An 18,763-nucleotide genomic window follows, 5' to 3' on the forward strand; every position below is an offset into this window, starting at 1 on the left:
CACAGCTTCCTTGCCAACACCCTTGAACTTTGACAGGAAGCGGGCATTAACTTTTTATTTTGCAAATCACTGAGAATTGGGGGCCTGTTGATAGAGCAGCCAGGGTTATCCACTGTAATACAGAATCCAAGGATCATGTTACTTTGTGGTACAGCAACCCCCCTCTGAAAACCCAGACATTGAATACAACATGCACTTTTGAACCTGTGGTGAGGGTGGGATTGAAATCAGCAGAATTTTTTGAATTTGGAGATTAAAACCAAACAGTCAGAACCTGAGATCCTGCCCTAACTGCAAATTCAGGAGTCTTTTAAAAGGAGTTTTCAAATGTTTTGTGTAAAATGAATCTATCTGATTTTCATAGAAGCTTTGTGAGCAAGGGTATTTATTAGAACTCTTCAGTTATGAGAAGCCGAGACCAGTTAAGCTAGCATGAGTAAAATTGGGGAATTTATGATAAAAAGATAAAAGCATTTCCTTAGACTTGAGGATAGGCATAAAGCTCAGCCTCAGGCCAGGCCAGGCCAGGGTTCAGGAACTGGAAACCCGTCAGATCGTCTCTCAGCTCTGCTTCTCCCAGCAAGCTGCTCGGTTCTTCTGTAGCCCAGCTTCTTCTCTGGCCAGCTTCCTTTCTGGCCAAGCCCAGAAACTGAGGTTTTTCATTTCTTCCTTTCAAAAAATCAACCCATTCATCTGTCGATGGACATTTAGGTTGCTTCCATGTCCTGGCTATTGTCAATAGAGCTGCAGTGAACATTGTGGTACATGACTCTTTTTGAATTATGGTTTTCTCAGGGTATATGCCCAGTAGTGGGATTGCTGGGTCATATGGTAGTTCTATTCTACTTTTAGTCTTTTAAGGAACCTCCATACTGTTCTCCATAGTCACTGTATCAATTTACATTCCCACCAACAGTGCAAGAGGGTTCCCTTTTCTCCACACCCTCTCCAGCATTTACTCTTTGTAGATTTTTTGATGATGGCCATTCTGACCGGTGTGAGGTGATACCTCATTGTAGTTTTTTTTTTTTTTTTGCTTTATAACAAATTTAATCAGTTATACATATACATATGTTCCCATATCCCCTCCCTTTTGCTTCTCCCTCCCACCCTCCCTATCCCACCCCTCCAAGCGGTCACAAAGCACCGAGCTGATCTCCCTGTGCTATGCGGCTGCTTCCCACTAGCTATCTACCTTATGTTTGGTAGTGTATATATGTCCATGCCGCTCTTTCACTTTGTCACAGCTTACCCTTCCCCCTCCCCATATCCTCAAGTCCATTCTCTAGTAGGTCTGTGTCTTTATTCCTGTCTTACCCCTATGTTCTTCATGACATTTTTTTTCTTAAATTCCATATATATGTGTCAGCATACAGTGTTTGTCTTTCTCTTTCTGACTTACTTCACTCTGTATGACAGACTCTAGGTCCATCCACCTCATTACAAATAGCTCAATTTCATTTCTTTTTATGGCTGAGTAATATTCCATTGTATATATGTGCCACATCTTCTTTACCCATTCATACGATGATGGACACTTAGGTTGTTTCCATCTCTGGGCTACTGTAAATAGGGCTGCTATGAACATTTTGGTACATGTCTCTTTTTGAATTATGGTTTTCTCAGGGTATATGCCCAGTAGTGGGATTGCTGGATCATATGGTAGTTCTATTTGTAGTTTTTTAAGGAACCTCCATACCATTCTCCATAGTGGCTGTACCAATTCACATTCCCACCAGCAGTGCAAGAGTGTTCCCTTTTTTCCACACCCTCTCCAGCATTTATTGTTTCTAGATTTCTTGATGATGGCCATTCTGACTGGTGTGAGATGATATCTCATTGTAGTTTTGATTTGCATTTCTCTAATGAGTAAAGATGTTGAGCATCCTTTCATGTGTTTGTTGGCAGTCTGTATATCTTCTGTTGAGAAATGTCTATTTAGGTCTTCTGCCCATTTTCAGATTGGGTTGTTTGTTTTTTTGGTATTGAGCTGCATGAGTTGCTTGTATATTTTGGAGATTAATCCTTTGTCAGTTGCTTCATTTGCAAATATTTTCTCTCATTCTGAGGGTTGTCTTTTCATCTTGCTTATGGTTTCCTTTGCTGTGCAAAAGCTTTTAAATTTCATTAGGTCCCATTTGTTTATTTTTGTTTTTATTTCCATTACTCTAGGAGGTGGGGCAAAAAGGATCTTGCTGTGATTTATGTCATAGAGTGTTCTGCCTATGTTTTCCTCTAAGAGTTTTATAGTGTCTGGCCTTACATTGACAGATTAATGGATAAAGATGTGGCACATATATACAATGGAATATTACTCAGCCATAAAAAGAAATGAAATTGAGTTATTTGTAGTGAGGTGGATGGACCTATAGTCTGTCATACAGAGTGAAATAAGTCAGGAAGAGAAAAACAAATACCGTATGCTAACACATATATATGGAATTAAAAAAAAAGGTTCTGATGAACCTAGTGGCAGGACAGGAATAAAGATGCAGACGTAGAGAATGGGCTTGAGGACATGGTGGGGCAGGGGAGGGAAGCTGGGATGAAGTGAGAGTAACATTGACATACATACACTACCAAATGTAAAATAGACAGCTAGTGGGAAGCAGCCACATAGCATAGGGAGATCAGCTTGGTGCTTTGTGTCCACCTAGAGGGGTAGGATAGGGAGGGTGGGAGGGAGGCCCAAGAGGGAGGGGATATGGGGACATATGTATACATATAGCTGATTCACTTTGTTATACAGCAGGAACTAACACAACATTGTAAAGCAATTATACTCCACTAAAAAAAATAAAATAAAAAATAAAAAGGTTGGGATGTATTAATAAAAAGAGTAAAGTTAAAAAAAAAAAATCAACCCAGACTGAGCCTGAACCTCCTGGTGCTTATTCTAAAATCCCAGGAGAGGAAGTCTGATTGTGCCTGAGTGAGGGTGGTGTCCACTCCCAGTCCAACCAGCTGTGGCCACGGTATATAAACATGGCCCATCCTGGGGCAACTCCCCATGCAGGTAGACAGGGCAGATATGTTTTCCTCTTTTCATACGATTAGACATACAGGCAGGGCAGACGTTCCCACAAGGGAAGTGTGGCACGGACACGTTAATGACTTTCTGAGAGCTACCCAGACGCCTCAGCAGGGCTGGTACCACAGCCACCCTTTCTCTTCATCCCATTGCTCCATCTCTCACCACAGGTATCCTGCTTTCCACACAACTTAGTAATGGCTTTTGATATTTAACAAAAGTATAGCCTTCTCCAAAAGCAGGTCTTGCTTTCCCCACTGCCCTGCCAAAGCTTTTGCTTGGTTTGTCATGACAAGCAGGAGTGGGGTGTGGGAGAAAGAGGCAGGAAGGCCCTGGGTTTCAGCACTGCAAGGTGCTTTGTAGACTAGAACGTTTGGAGAGCCTCTGGTATAACTCACCTCCTGGACTCTAGACTGAAAATTACCTAAGTAGTATGATTAGTACTATTTGTACTACAGTACTAAATAATACAATTAAAAAATTTTTTAAATTGTACAAGTATCAATAGACCAAAAGTTCTGGCGGACAGGAATCTTCTCTCTCAGTACCAATCTAGCACAGTCTTTGATACCTAGTAGTTACTCAATACATATTTGTTGAAAGATTGAATGTACTTATGTTTCCTGAAGAAAAATTAGAGCGTACTGAGCAGCAAAAGGAAGACAATAAAATTTACACATAATCCCACAACTACCTCTTGAAATGTGTCCTTCATACATTTTTACAAAAATAAGATTTTATGGTACATACTATTTTGTTTGTTTCCTTCCTTCCTCTCCCTCTCCCCCCACCTTTCTTTTCTCCTTTCTTTCATTTTACAATATTTTGGGGGCATCACTTGTAGTGGCAGCCTAGGTAAGATTCATCTTATGATCACACTTATTTATTGAAGCTGCTCTCCTTTAAGTTGTTTCCAGCCTTTTCCCTATTCTAAACAGGCTGTAATGTATTCCCTGGCATCTCAGTCTTTAGGCATATCTTAGACTGTTTCCTTGGGGTAAGTTCCTGGAAGTGGAATTCCCAGCTCAAATGGCAGATGCACTTTTGATGCCTTTGATACTTTCTGCCAAATGTCTTGCCAACCAGGCTCTCCAATGCACGCTTCTCCTAGCGCTGTTTGAGAGTGTCTCTTTTTAAAGGTCTGATTTTTTAAAAGTGTTCTCTTCTGCTTTATCAAATGCTTTTAGGAAGCCTGTCTGTTCTTGCTGTCCAGGTGAGACTCCTGACCGGAAAGACTGGCCCGGGCATCTTGGTGCTTCAGGAGGCTGTGTGCTGGCAAGTCCGTGGGAAGCTTGTCAGGAGGGCTTTGATCTGGAACAGCCTCTTGGCCCATCAGCTGCCCTTTGCATTTCAGAAAAGGAACAGAAGAAAAGAAGTCTCAGTGTCCACACCCTCTGAAGCTTGCAAAGTGTTGTTTGACAAGCAGAGAGATTTCTTTTTACAGTGTTTTCAGCAGACATTGAACCCTTTTGAGACCGGAGGCCACAGGATACTATGGCTACAGGTATGTCTCGTTGATCAAGTGAGTGTAGCGTGAGTCTGAGGACCACACAAGGCTGCCACCTGGCTCCTTCCCACATGGAATGGAGGTGAGCCTGAGTCCTGCTTGGGCCAAAGCCCTAGATGACCAGGCTTATCACCAATGAACTGAGAGCCAGAATGTGTTACGCCTGATGACAAAGCCTACATCTTTAAAAAAAATTTGTTAGCATCTTTTTTGAAGTATAATTGCTTTACAATGGTGTGTTAGTTTCTGCTTTATAACAAAGTGAATCAGCTATACATATACATATATCCCCATATCTCCTCCCTTTTGTGTCTCCCTCCCACCCTCCCTATCCCACCCCTCTAGGTGGACACAAAGCACTGAGCTGATCTCCCTGTGCTATGTGTCTGCTTCCCACTATCTATTTTACATTTGGTAGTATATATAAGTCCATGCCACTCTCTCACTTCCTCCCAGCTTACCCTTCCCCATCCCTGTGTCCTCAAGTCCATTCTCTATGTCTGCGTCTTTATTCCTGTCCTGCTCCTAGGTTCTTCAGAACTTTTTTTTTTTTTTAGATTCCATATATATATATGTGTTAGCATACGGTATTTGTTTTTCTCTTTCTGATTTACTTCACTCTGTATGACAGTCTCTAGGTCCACCCACCTCACTACAAATAACTCAATTTCGTTTCTTTTTATGGTCAAAGCCTACATCTTAAAGCACACTCACACTGAGGATAATTTAATCATCACAGTGACCAAAATCAAGGCCACAGAAACAGTTCATATCATGTATGAGGTGTCCTAGGTCACACAGCTAGTAACTGGCAGTTTTAAAAGGGGGAATCAGTCTCCTGAACCTTTATTGTTTGGCTTTCCCACTGCCCTGTGCTGAATATGCTCATCCTCTCTATCCCTGATTCCACCATCTTCAACAGAACCAACTCCAGAATGAGAACGCTAGGTCCATTTATTGAGTGCTTACTGCCAGGGTGACTGGTGACTTTCCAAACGTGGAGGCTCCATCAGCCTGGATCTTTGAATGAAGATGATGCAGAGCCCAACACTCTTCACCGACCTGAGATAGACACGTAGTGATGAGCAGGATGTAAACCTTTGTGTTTTCAGTCACTAAAACTCAAGGGCTGGGCTTCCCTGGTGGCGTAGTGGTTGAGAGTCCGCCTGCCGATGCAGGGGACACTGGTTCATGCTCCGGTCCGGGAAGATCCCACATGCCGCGGAGCGGCTAGGCCCGTGAGCCATGGCCACTGAGCCTGCGCGTCCGGAGCCTGTGCTCCGCAACGGGAGAGGCCACAACAGTGAGAGGTGAAGTTGAGTACATTAAACGCATTTACAATACGATTTCCCCACACACATTCCATGAGGCCGTCCTTTCTTTGCTGGGGGCTTGGTTAAAGGAAGGGTCTCCTCTCCACCAGAGACCCATGTGTTTTGTAGTTAAAGAACACCAGGTTTCTCCTTGAACTCTTTCTTTGGGAGGCCAGAATTTCAACTACATCACTGGGCTTTGGAAAACACGACACTGGCCCTCAGATCAAACCTGAAGTTGTTCTATATACTGGGGTGTTTGAGGGCAGCACAGAGGTCAAAGGGCATTCAGGCCCTTGGAAGCCCAGTTAAAATCCTTTAGACCCAGATGCCCTCCTGGGTCACCCCAGCAAGCAGCAAGCTGTGTCCCCGGGAACTCCTGTAAGGTGCAGTGTTCTGCCAGCTCGGTCTGGTCCTATATATTGACAGTCATCTTTATGTATATGTTATACATACAACTGTCTTTCCAGTTTGATCATAAATTCTTCAAGGGCAGATGGCAGAGGTCTTTTATCTCTTTTAACAACCCACACTGTCTAACACGGTGCCTTCATATAAAAGTGCTCCATTCCTATGTAGCTTCATTAGCAACAGTTATGAGTGATTCTCTCAGGATATGAACTAACTCTATAGACATGTTTTAAGAGTACCAACTATATGAAAAGGCCAGTATTTGCCCTTTCAACTTAGGAAGCTGAATTTTTAAAACCATTTACTTAATTTTGAAGTTGAGGATTGCAAAGGGGTTCCCAAGTCAGGAATTTACGTCATTTGCAAAAGCAAAGAGAATGTTAGTTGCCTTAAAAAACCCCAAATGGTGAGGTAACCTCAATATTTGACATTAATCAAAGCCTTACCAAAAAAAGCAGATCTGTTTCTAACCTTCTCAAAGAAAGAGACTGTGGTCTTGTGCTCCATATATGTATGTGGTTTTTTGTTTTGTTTTGTTTTTTTCATTTGAGGATTTAAAAAATGCGGGATAAATGAATGGTTAATTAGAATCTTAGAGTAACAGACCACACAACTCCAGGAAGATTCTCATTTAAAAAAATTATTTCCTTTCAGTAGTTTCTCATCATGTTGTGCATATCTTCCTTGTTCACCTTTTAACAACATTAAAAATCATTTTATGCTGAACTAAATATCGTTTTTATTGCATTAGGAGAAACCCATGCTTTCTAATGTTGGAACAGCTGTAATAATTCAGAGTAAAAAATCCCTGAGTACGTTTTACAAACATCATTCTAAATATTGCCTAATACACTGCTAATTTTGGCTAGATTTTAAATAAAATAGGCTTCAATGAAATGATATGAAAAGCATGTTCCAATGGATTAGACACAGGCTCAAGGACTAATACTTTTAATGCTGTTTCGTTACAAAATCATAGAAGAGTATTGTAGAAATTGGTATCATGATTATTTTAACTTTGGCCTTATCAGCTGTAAGAAATGTTTTACTCCATTGTCACCTATGGCTCTCTAAACACAGCGTCACAAGTTTCATTATTTCCATTTCCCACGGGAGGCAAATTAAGACTGGAGATTTAAAGTGCCCACCTGGGACTTCCTTGGTGGCGCAGCAGTTAAGAATCTGCCTGCCAATGCAGGAGACACGGGTTCGAGCCCTGGTCCAGAAGGTCTCATGTGCCGCGGAGCAACTAAGCCCGTGCGCCACAACTCCTGAGTCTGCATGCCACAACTATTGATCCTGCACACCTAGAGCCCATGCTCCACAACAAGAGAAGCCACTGGAATGAGAAGCCTGTGCACCGAAACCAAGAGTAGCCTCCGCTCACCACAACTAGAGAAAGCCTGCGCACAGCAACGAAGACCCAACGCAGCCAAAAATAAATAAATAAAATTTATAAATAAATAAAAATAAAGTGCCTGCCTGAACACACAACAAATCCCTGAAGCCCAGGTGCCTCTTCCTTCTCACCTTATCACAGCCTCACTGCTTCTCTTCTTCCCCTTTCAAGACCAACTGTTCAGGTAAGCTTTGATTATTTGCATGTCTTTTTAGAATTAATGACGGAATACTGACAGAAAGGGAGGTGCTGGAGTTACTGGCAAATGTTTATTATTGTTCTTACTCATGAAAGCTTGGAAGGTCCCCAAAACCCCACATCATCCCCAACACCTGTGGACGGCTTGCCACTTCCCAGGGCCCATTATTTAGAACTGTCTGTGTTGTCCTATCAAACAACGATGCCTCCTTACCTTCTGTGTTTGCTCACCTAGTCACTATCTTTCCCTGGGAGATGGAAGTGTATATCCAAGCAAGAGAAAGCGTCAACGGCTATTTCTTCCCCTTCTCTCTCTGTTGAATATTGCTTTGGCACCTTGTATATACCCATTTAAATTCATTATGAAATATATGCCTTGCAAGGCAGTTCTTTGCCTTTTGCAGGAGACTTTCTTTTTTAGGAAAATATCATCATGAAATTAACATGGTGATTAGGAAGCAAGTTAGGCATGCAGTACCTTGTACAAACTCAGCTGCATTTGGTGAAAGGAAGACTTGAAATTCATTTCCAAAATGCTGTGAAAATCTCATTTGGGCCATTACCACTTGCCCTCTGCCCTCTTCACAAGTTATAAGCCACCTTGTGTATTTGCCTTACAGAACGTTTGGGAACCACCATGGTGATTCTGCAAACGAATAACTAATTGAAATGCTTATGAACCTTAATCTTTCTCAGAGAATCCACTGCTTACAATAGGTGTCAGGGTTCTACTGAGGTCCTAAACCAACCCCAATAAGGAGGATTTTTTTACAAAACTCGACTGAAAGGCACTTCCTTTTACTACAGTGTTTGTATTGAGGTAGGGGTGGGAGTGAGGAGAGGTTACATCAGGGGTGAAGACACTTAGTTGTAAAGTTATAATGAAAGTTGCATGATTGTTTTTTGGCAGAGCAGAATGCCCCAGTGTTGAAATGAAATTCCCACAGAAAGATATCCACAGATCAGAATCCCACAGCCTGGCACAATTCAAGTTTGATTCAGTGAATGTTTTTGGAATTCCCAAAGGCAGAGCTGCTTAATTTGGGATCTGGGACCACCAACACCATATAGGGTGTTTCTTAAAAATACAAACTCCTGAGACCTTCTCCAGACCTACTGAAACGTAATTTCCCTGGGTGAGATTGGACTTCTACTCCTGGGTGATTCTTTTTTTTTTTTTTTTTTTTTTTTGCGGTACGCGGGCCTCTCACTGTTGTGGCCTCTCCCCTTGCGGAGCACAGGCTCCGGACGAGCAAGCTCAGCGGCCATGGCTCATGGGCCTAGCCACTCCGCGGCATGTGGGATCCTCCCGGACCGGGGCACAAACCCGTGTCCCCTGCGTCGGCAGGCGGACTCTCAACCACTGTGCCACCAGGGAAGCCCCTGGGTGATTCTTGAGCACACTAAAGTTTAAAAGCACCAGAGTCTGTTTTACTCACTGATGTATCCAAGTACCTAGAACTGCAATTGACAGACCTCAATAAATACCTGCTGAATGAATGAAGGTCCTGAGTGTTTGTGGCACTCGGAGGCTCCAGTTATACATATCTTCCAGACTGTCTAATTCAAAATGCTGTCATAGGACAAGTATAATGTTATATCCCACAGGGGCAGGGGAAGCTCTCCTATCTCTGCCCAACAGTCTAAGCAAATTGTCCCCACTTTGACAGGACCTTCCCTGCCTATACTTCACTGCAAAAGCTGTGACAAAGACTGGCCTCACAGCTTTGCTTCCTTAAAAAATAAAAATGAAAAAAAAATAAAGGAAAGGATTAATAAAACCAACTAAGGTATAAGTAGGTACCCTAAATCCAGCATATTGAGTAAATTATCTCCGCTAAACCACCCATAACTGAAGCTAGGCAAAATTCTATAAGCCAGTTTTATTTGTAGTCAAAATAGCTAAGGGATCAAGTTTCCTTCCTAATCATTCAAACCACAGGAAAGAGAAGGCAAGAGAAATGCAATCTTGCTTTTGTATAGACACTGTTCTAATAAGACTATATTAATGATTAAGAACCGATTGCATCCTTAACAGGTGAATGAATAAAGAAACTGGTACATCTACACAATGGAATACTACTCAGCAATAAAAAGGAAAAACTTGATACACACAATATGAATCTCAATTGCATTATGCAAGAAGCCAATCTCCAAGGATTATATACGGTATAATTCTCTTTAAATGATATTCAGGAAAAGGCAAAACTACAGGCAGGTGGAATGGGTCAGTGGTTGCCTGATTAGTGCTAGGAGTAGGGGGCAAGTTTAACTACAAAGGGGTAGCATAAGGGAATTTTTGGGGGTTGATGGAAGGATTCTACATCCTGATCGAGGTGATTGTTATGTGAATCTATGCATGTGTTAAAACTCGTAAAACTGCACACCAAGAAAAATGTGAATTTGCTGTATGCAAATATTTTAAAAGAACCCATTGCACACATAACATGAACTCATTAGGTCTCTGAGGGCCCTCAGACACTTTCCTTCCCTTGATCAGTTTATTAATGTTGGCAACACACAAACAAGTGGTCTTGGAGTGTGTGTGTGAAAGTGAGGGAGGACTGCTCTACCATACGGTCCATGCTAAGTACATTACACCCCGTGCCAAATTTAGCACCTTATAAACTGGAAACCATTTTGTAGAAAATTCCTTTATTATAGTGCAAATAACTTTCAGCAGTGACATAATAATGTAAGAACACGTTTAGCAACATTTTACACCACGCAGTAAATAAGAAAGTGTTTCTTTGAAAATATGTCATCATAGGAACATTATTTCTACATTAATAATGTAGCTGGAAAATGCCAAGGCTGTTTCTCTCAAGGCAACAGGGCTCCCTCCCTCTTTTTGGATATTTGCTTTTTAATACAAATGAAAGGACTTGCCATTTTAACAAATCACCAACAATTCTAAGAGTCATCTCTTAGGAGGTTTTGAACTGAGGTTGGCAAGATATGAAATGGGGTTTCAAATTAAAAAAAAAAAATTTAAGACAATTCTGGGATAGCCCAGAAAGTAGAAGTCACTTCTATTAGCTTTTAAGTAGATATATACATTCACTCCAATTTTGATGCAGAAATGAACAGATTGTCTAAAGCCTGCCTATTATTCCCCCAGAGCCTGATTGTTATTTATGTTCCTTGGTTTTGGTCATATTGCAAAATTAGGGCTCTGGTCAGAAATAACACCTTACATACCCAAATGCTTTCCTGTGAAGCTTAAAATTGCACTTTCCATCCTGAATTCCCACCTTAGACCTCGCATGTTGATGAGAGGATGTGAACATTGTTTCCAGTTTACAGCTAATGATTAGTACAGCTGGATTAGCCCCTTGCTAATTTAACTATACCTGAATCAAATCATCACATCATCTAGATTAATTCCAGTAGGCTTAAACAAGAGGTTCCCCATACAGAAACGAAGGGTTAACAGTGAATCTTTACACTAGGCTGCCTAAAGGCTTGGCTGCTAACCAGTTAGCTGATAGGTAGAGAGAACAGTGTCAGTTCCAAACAGTTACACTCCCAACTCCTCTAGTTTCTGCTGAATTATGCAGTGGGTGGGAATGGATGGCCACTCAAAGGAAACCTCCTGTGGGGGTCTTCCACCATAAGGAGAATCAAAACCCCTACCAATATATTTCAGGGTGCCCTCTAAGTCTCTCTACAAACACATATCAAAACCTAGTGGCTCTACAAGTTAATCACAGGCTCAAAAATAGCCGGAGCCACAGAACAGCCCTCCTGGCTGAATATGGCTGCTTAACTCAGCTGGTACATATAGCTTTTCAATGCTCAGCCAGCCTTGTTGGATAAAGCATCTTCTTATATAACACAGTGGAGCTGTGCTAAACAGTTTAAAAGTTGAGAAGAATCCAAATATATCACCTATAAAAAATTCATGATTTTAGTTTGCTTTTTCTTAGACTTTGGTACTGAAACACTGTCTACATTCTCGACACATGAATATGACATGGCCACTTCAGTGCCTCTGCATGTTGTGTAAAAAAACTCAAAAGCAAAGCAGGAGAAGGACGTGTCATAACAAGACGCAGTATGCTCTACAGACAAAACCTAAATTATATATAAATACACACCCCACCCCAGCACCCCCTCTTCTCCCCACCAGCTGACCAAAGCAATGCCAAGGGTCCTTCTCTCCAGGGCCAGTGCAGTTTGTGAAATCCAGCACCCAGGACTCCAACTATCCCTTGCTGTGCGGTGACATCTGTATCACTGCAGGCTTCTCCTGGAGACTCCCTGCTCTCTAACCAGTTCCACAAGTACAGGGAAACACCTAAAGCTTAATTGGAAGCATTCACACTATTGGCTGGACTCAAAGACCTAGAGTCCTGGGAGTTAATTTTTCAGATAAACTAACTGGATCATTTCCTAATTTGGATCCTGTCTTATCCTAATATCTCAGCAGAGCCAACACAGTAGGAAGCATCCTCCACTCCGAAGCTCCAAAGGCATTGCTTAGGGATATCAGTGAGGGTCACATAATAAAAGTGATACAATGAACTAACAGCTTAAGTTGATATAAATTATTTCCAGGTAAGTTATTTGGGGCCATTTGCTTCTGCTTTCCATTGCATTCCAGAATCATTTTCATACTGTACTTTTAAAAGTTTATATAATAGTCATTTAAAAACTGTCTATGCAGTCACTTCTTACGTGTTTTCAATTAGCTTAATAACAACTTAATGAGCTATTATGTGGGTCTAGGGAAAAGTAGTTAGTCTTAAGGAAGCCAATACTGTGCTAATTCACAGTAAGGAGAAAAAGCAATGTAAATAATCATCAATAACTTGAAAAGCAGTCTTACGAAACATTGCAAAGTTTTCCCAAAAGCACTTACAGCAATTTATATCAAGATATCCTAAGTTTAGGGGTATGGAGGATAAGACTCAACTCTTTAAGGTAGAAATTCACCTTTATCATGATTGTAATAGGTAATTTCCCCCCTCAGACCTAAGATAATTGTACATTCAAAAGTTCATAACTTGCTGTTCTTGAGACATTAATCATTCTCTCATACACTGAGTAGAAATAAATAACTACAAGAAAGCTTTAAAAATCTGAATTAACATTATGCTGTGCAACAAAACAAAACAAAACAAACCTTGAACAACCTACATTCTATGTTAAATACCCTGACTAAAATGTCGGTTGTGCTACACAATTCCACTTCAGTGCAGAAATGAGTTGACTTCTGTGTACCGTCTTTGTTGTTGTTGTTTTAAGTCTTTAGCACTTTTGTTCTAAACATCACCTTGCTTTGAAACGATGAATAACTTACTACCAAATCACAAATCCAGTTCAGTTTAGTCTGAATAAAATCCAGCGTAAGTGTATTACTTTGTTCTGGAAATAATGGCTCGGTGTCTTTGTTCCGACAGCTTCCTAAGGGCAGACCACCGTTGAAGTCATTTTGGGTTTAAACTGCACAGAAAGAAGAGACGGTGAAGTTTCCCTTTTCGTTTTTGTTTTCTTTTTAAGTCCTCAGATCTTGCTAGGACACTTCTTCCAGACCAACAGTCATACAGTTGTGGCACCCGATGCTGTCTGAAACAGACGTGGTTTAAACAACATCAGCCAAGCTTAGTGATCTGGAGGTCCCCGTTTATCTTTATGGTGTCGATTGCAGATAATGTTTGAATGCGGTGGTAAAAATCAAAAAGTTGGTGTCCATCCACAAACACTCTGAAACGTGGGTGCTCACAAAGGATTTCCACCTGGAAGAAACAAAATTATAACCTCAGTTCATAACTTCAATGAACGCTGCTGGGGAAAACGAACAAACAGTACTTCATTTTGGAGAAAGGCAACATCCTCAGTGGTTCTCAAACACGGGAGTGCACTGGGATCATACAGAAGGCGTGTTAGAACACAGATTGCTGGACTCCACCCACCAAAATTTCCATTTATTAGGGCTAGGGTAAGGTCTAAGAATGTGCTTTTCCATCAAGTTCCAAGATGATGCTGGTGTTGCTAGAATAAGGAACACACTTTGTGAAGCATTGCTCTACACTATTCAACGTCCTTTAAAGATTTAAAATTGTTGGGGCCTCCCTGGTGGCGCAGTGGTTGAGAGTCCGCCTGCCGATGCAGGGGATACGGGTTCGTGTCCCGGTCTGGGAGGATCCCATATGCCGCGGAGCGGCTGGGCCCGTGAGCCATGGCCGCTGGGCCTGCGCATCCGGAGCCTGTGCTCCGCAACGGGAGAGGCCACAACAGTGAGAGGCCCGCATACCGCAAAAAAAAAAAAAAAAAAAAAAAAATGCTTTACTATTTCTCCCTTCTCCTTGCATGCCAGAAAGTGATGTAAAGTGGCAGAGATTTATTTATATGGCACTTAATGCCTCCATCCTCATCCCCTGAACAATTCTATCCCACCTTCAGAGAAGCCCCTCACTAAGCAGAACTGGTACCCATTAGTAGCATGTAATAACAGTCTAGACACTCCTAAACACTAAGCAGAGAGGTTACACAGTAATTACCATTTGACCAAGGATGTGTAATTAACAAGGCTCTGTTAAGCCAAACAGAAATACTGATTCCATATGGTAAAAGCTTTTTCTTCCTCTTTTTTTTTTAACTTAAGTAATTCACCATAGAGTTTAATCACTGTGTTCTGTGCTATGTATTTATTAAAAGCATTGGTATTTATCATGCAAGGAGAGACTCCGTATGTGATATTAGTCACATTTAATTCATATTATTACTAAAATTATATCACCAAGAAGGGGTGATTTCATTTGTTTTATTGTTGGGGAGCACTATTCCTCCTGGCAGAAGCTTTGGTTACTCACACTCATGAGCTCTGCATTAAGATTCACCAGTAAGAAACTGTCACAGTTCAGGGGAGCCTCAGGGTCATTACCATTCTAGAGAAGGGTAGGGGTGTCTTCCCCAGGCTACAATTAGAAGATGAGGAGCAACAGGTTAAGGGTAGTTCTGCTTTGTTAGGTGTTTATGCAACAGGGAGCTTTTAACTGGGTTGTCATTATTGTGATGTATGGTAACAAGGTGTAATGTAGACACTTCATCACCAGGTCTGACATGTCAGTACATTCTTTCCTAACACATTACTGACTTGCATCTCTTACTTGGTATCGTCCTTCATAGAGGAAGGTGCTGCTAATGCTGCTTGATTGAAATGGAAGTTTGGGCTGTGCTTCCTGCCTGACAGATAGTGGGGAGCAAATCTATACTCATCCAGGCCCAAGGGAAGGAACCTGTCAGCCACAGAGACTGTGACAGTGAAACAGACTGAGGCTACTTAACCCAGAGAGGGAAATAAGGACAGGACTAGTCCTCACTAGCAAAGGGAACAAGAGAAAATAAAATGATAATCATTAGATTCTTAAAAAAAGACATAACTGATATGGTTTGGTGCTACTTAAAGGTTGAGGAAAAAAATGAGGAAAATTCTAGATACTTATTATTATTTATTAATCAAACAGATATTTTGGGACAGGTGTCTATTATATGCCTAGTACTATGTTAAATACTACATGGAAAAGTATTTATTTTTAACAATCTAGACATGTAAATATGGGTTTATTTACATGTATTGGCTAAATAGAATTGCAAAAGTTCTGGCTGCTTAAAGTGTTCTTGGCAGATGCTAGATGAGAACATCACCATCCTGCCAGTGGTTGGAGCGGAAGCACTCGAGGCACTCACCCTGAATGGTTGGTCTGGGATGAATGGGAAGTAAGGGATCGCTGACTGTTCTTCACCCCTTTCCCCAGATATACAAGAATTTCTGAGTAGCTGCCGATCCGTGAACACAGCTTTGAGTTCAATTGCCACATCGGCGGGAGGATCCTCCGAATCACCACAGGTCAAGCTGATGGCAAAGCTGAAAAGAAAATCATCTCATTTATTCACGGTTGAGCAAAACAACATTAACAATGACCCAGGCTCCCATTTCCTTCTTCTTCTTTGGATTTGTCAGCTTTTAATGGGCCACTACTCTTCATATGGGGGCGGGCGTTGGAGGGTTTTAGACTATGGAGAAATAGGATTACAATCAAACTGGTTTATTTTGTATACCAGAGGAGGCCCTGGTGAAAATTTCAGTGGAGATGAAAATAACTAACTATAGACATTTCATATACCCCAAACTACCCACACATCTGTGTCTTAATCCATTTCAGAAGACTCAAAAACAGCCCCATTAATTGACCAGGGGAAACAATATCTTGTAAAGTTTGGTTCTCATTTATATTGATAGTTCTTACTCCAAACACCATGTTTGGGGAAAAAAAAAAATCCTTTAGCCTCCCTAAGGGTCTTAGAGAAAATGATGTGGGTCTATATTTATAATCTCTGATATAAATAGCTGTCTAGAGAAATGATGGCTGGGATTCATACACATTCTTTTCATGGGAACATAGTACTTTCTTGGCACTTTAAAACTAGTAACACTGGCCACAGCGGTGGGAAGAGGAGGGGCAGTAAACCACAACAGGAGTGGGCAGGACCTTGTAACTGCCTGATGGGTCTAGGTGACAAGGACTCTGCCTTACCTCTCAGGGTTGAGGTCTACGATGCCCATCACTAATATCTTCTTGCCTGGTCTCATGCCACCTTTGATGTGCCCACAAAATGGCACGATCTGCAAAGGATGAGAGGAAAAACAGAAAGTTTACAGCCTGTTAGGGAAGAGCCAAGGCCTCAGATCCTTAGGACCTGACCTAAGGAAAGAAGAAAGAAGAGGGTACAGGCAGACACAGAGCACAGAACAAAATCATTTACCAGTCGTGGGAAGTACACGTCGGCTTGAACTGGAGAGCCCAAGGAGTTGTTTAAATGCCCATCATCTAGTTTCTAAAAATAGAAGCACACAGATTGGCTTTCCAAAAGCGTTTGGAGGGGGTTGTTAGAGGGAGCGGGGAAGAACCTACACAAATCTGGAGGAATCCAGCAGCCCTCCATAGAACACAGGAAGCCTCTGCAAAAGCTCCCACCTCACAGCCCACCGAATAACCGCACAAACTCCCGGAACAAAACCCGTCCTTTCCACCAGGTAGCTAAGCCTCTGATGATCCTCAGACCCTTCAGATCTAGATCAAAATGAAGGTCGAGGCCCACTGGGGAGCCAGAGCCCCGCGCCGGAGGAGGGAAGGCCCCTCTCCAACCGCAAACGCCCACGGAACCGCCGTCGCCCAGGCCTGTCCTCGAGGACATGGCTGGAGTGCAGCGGCCGCGCTCAACTTCTCTCGCGAGCCCCTGGCGCGGACCCATTTCCAAGGGGGAAATCCCCGGAACGGCGCGGGGCGGGCGCGGGGCGCGCGCGCCGGACAAACACACGCGCACACTCACACGTGCAACATGCACACACCTGGCCGGAGGCTGCATAGCGCGGAGGGGACTGTCGGTCACCCCCACCCCGCGGGCCGCCCCCAACACCTCCCCTCAGCCAGCGGCCCTCCAGCTGGGGCACCCCTCCGGCTCCCGCTACCAGGTACTGGGGCGCCTTCTCACGCGTGGGGCGCGGGGCTGGGCCTCTGCCTGGCCGGAGCCGGCGAAGGGGCCGTGCGGGCTGCGGGAAGGGGGCGCCTCGCGTGCTCCCGCCGCACTCACCACCACTGCATCGCTGTCGGCCACCGACCCCGCCATCTTCTCGCGCAGCGCGGCGGGGTGCGCGGCTGCCGGCCGGGCGGCGGGGGACGTGGGACACGGCGCGCGGGCTGGGATTCAGAGGCGGTCCTGCGCCGGGCGGGGGCGCGGGTCCGAGACTGGCTCGTGCGCGCACACACACGCGGGCACGCGGGCGTGCACTCCCGGGGGCCCGGCGCCGACCCGGCTGGCGGGGCCGGGGGGAGGGGGAGGAGAAGGCGGAGGCCGGGAAGGCGGCGCGGGCCCAGAGGTCGGAGGTGGCCGCCGCAGCCCGGACCGTGCTGCCGAGTCGAGGCTGCTTTCTTCCTCGGGGTGCTGCTGCCCGAGGAAAAAGGAGTCGAGGGTGCGCCGTGCTGGCCCTGGACTGCATTTAAAGGCCGCCGGAGCCCGGTTGGGGAACCGGGAACAGGGCGGGGAGCCGGCTGGGCTGCCGCGGCTTGCTCAGCTTGCCCTGCCCCTCGGCCATTGGACGGTGGCGGGAGGCTGGGGCGGGAGGGACTGGCCTACCAGGGTCGGGGCGTGCGAGAGGGCGGGCGCCCGGTCGGCACTCTTCGGCGGCAGGGTGGGTGGGGCTGGGGCCTGCCAGGTGACAGGTGCTTGTGACATCACCGCCCCTCCTTTCCAGCCACCTCCCCGCCTTCCTTCTCAGGTCGTGTCTTGGGGCAGGTGGGACAGTGGAGGGCGAGGTCAAGGGAGGATTGGAGGTGGAGGTGGTATTCCAGAGCTGGAGATTTCTTTCAGAGAATGCCAACAAAGAGCGAGGAAAGATTCATTCGGCTTTCTAGGGTAGAAAGATAATGAAAGGCCTCTAGGTTTGCATAAATAAATATTTGACCTAAAAGCAAGAGGCAGAGAGGACTCACAGTAGGGACTTTTATATTCCAGGAGATGTACAGAACAGACCTCCCTCCCCTGTGGAAAGATGGGCAAGTCTGGGGGTCCCTGGAGGCTCTCTCAGGCAAGGGTCTGGTTAAGTCTTACCAAATTGAACTGGGCACAGTGGCTGCTCTCAGAAAGTCTTCATTGGGCCGTTTTTTACAAGTCACCTGTCCAGTCTAGGCTAGGGAATTTCACACTGAAAATCTCCTGATATCCTTTGTGGAGTAATTCCTAGGGGGTCCACCTCTCTTTATTCCAAGGCACAAATTCCTTTATGGCGTTTCCACAGTAGGACGATTATGTAACTTCTCAGGTAAAGCTGTATCAGCATAGCCTCCATTAGGTGACATCTTGGCTTAAACATTCCATTGTGTGAATCACCCTGGTGT

At 43.9% G+C, this 18,763-nt stretch overlaps 1 protein-coding gene across 1 annotated transcript; it reads right to left on the minus strand.

Annotated features, from left to right (window-relative positions):
• Window positions 1-10,508: 10,508 nt before the first annotated feature.
• Window positions 10,509-17,962, minus strand: LGALSL (galectin like). Its single transcript, XM_081253705.1, has 5 exons — window positions 17,460-17,962; window positions 16,632-16,703; window positions 16,403-16,491; window positions 15,555-15,732; window positions 10,509-13,600 (listed from the first exon to the last, which is right to left on the minus strand). The coding sequence occupies exons 1-5, from the start codon at window positions 17,493-17,495 to the stop codon at window positions 13,457-13,459; spliced, it is 519 nt and encodes a 172-aa protein (XP_081109831.1). The 5' UTR covers window positions 17,496-17,962; the 3' UTR covers window positions 10,509-13,456.
• Window positions 17,963-18,763: the final 801 nt, after the last annotated feature.

This window comes from Mesoplodon bidens (assembly GCF_964165515.1).
Source record: "Mesoplodon bidens genome assembly, chromosome: 14".
NCBI lineage: Eukaryota > Metazoa > Chordata > Mammalia > Artiodactyla > Ziphiidae > Mesoplodon > Mesoplodon bidens.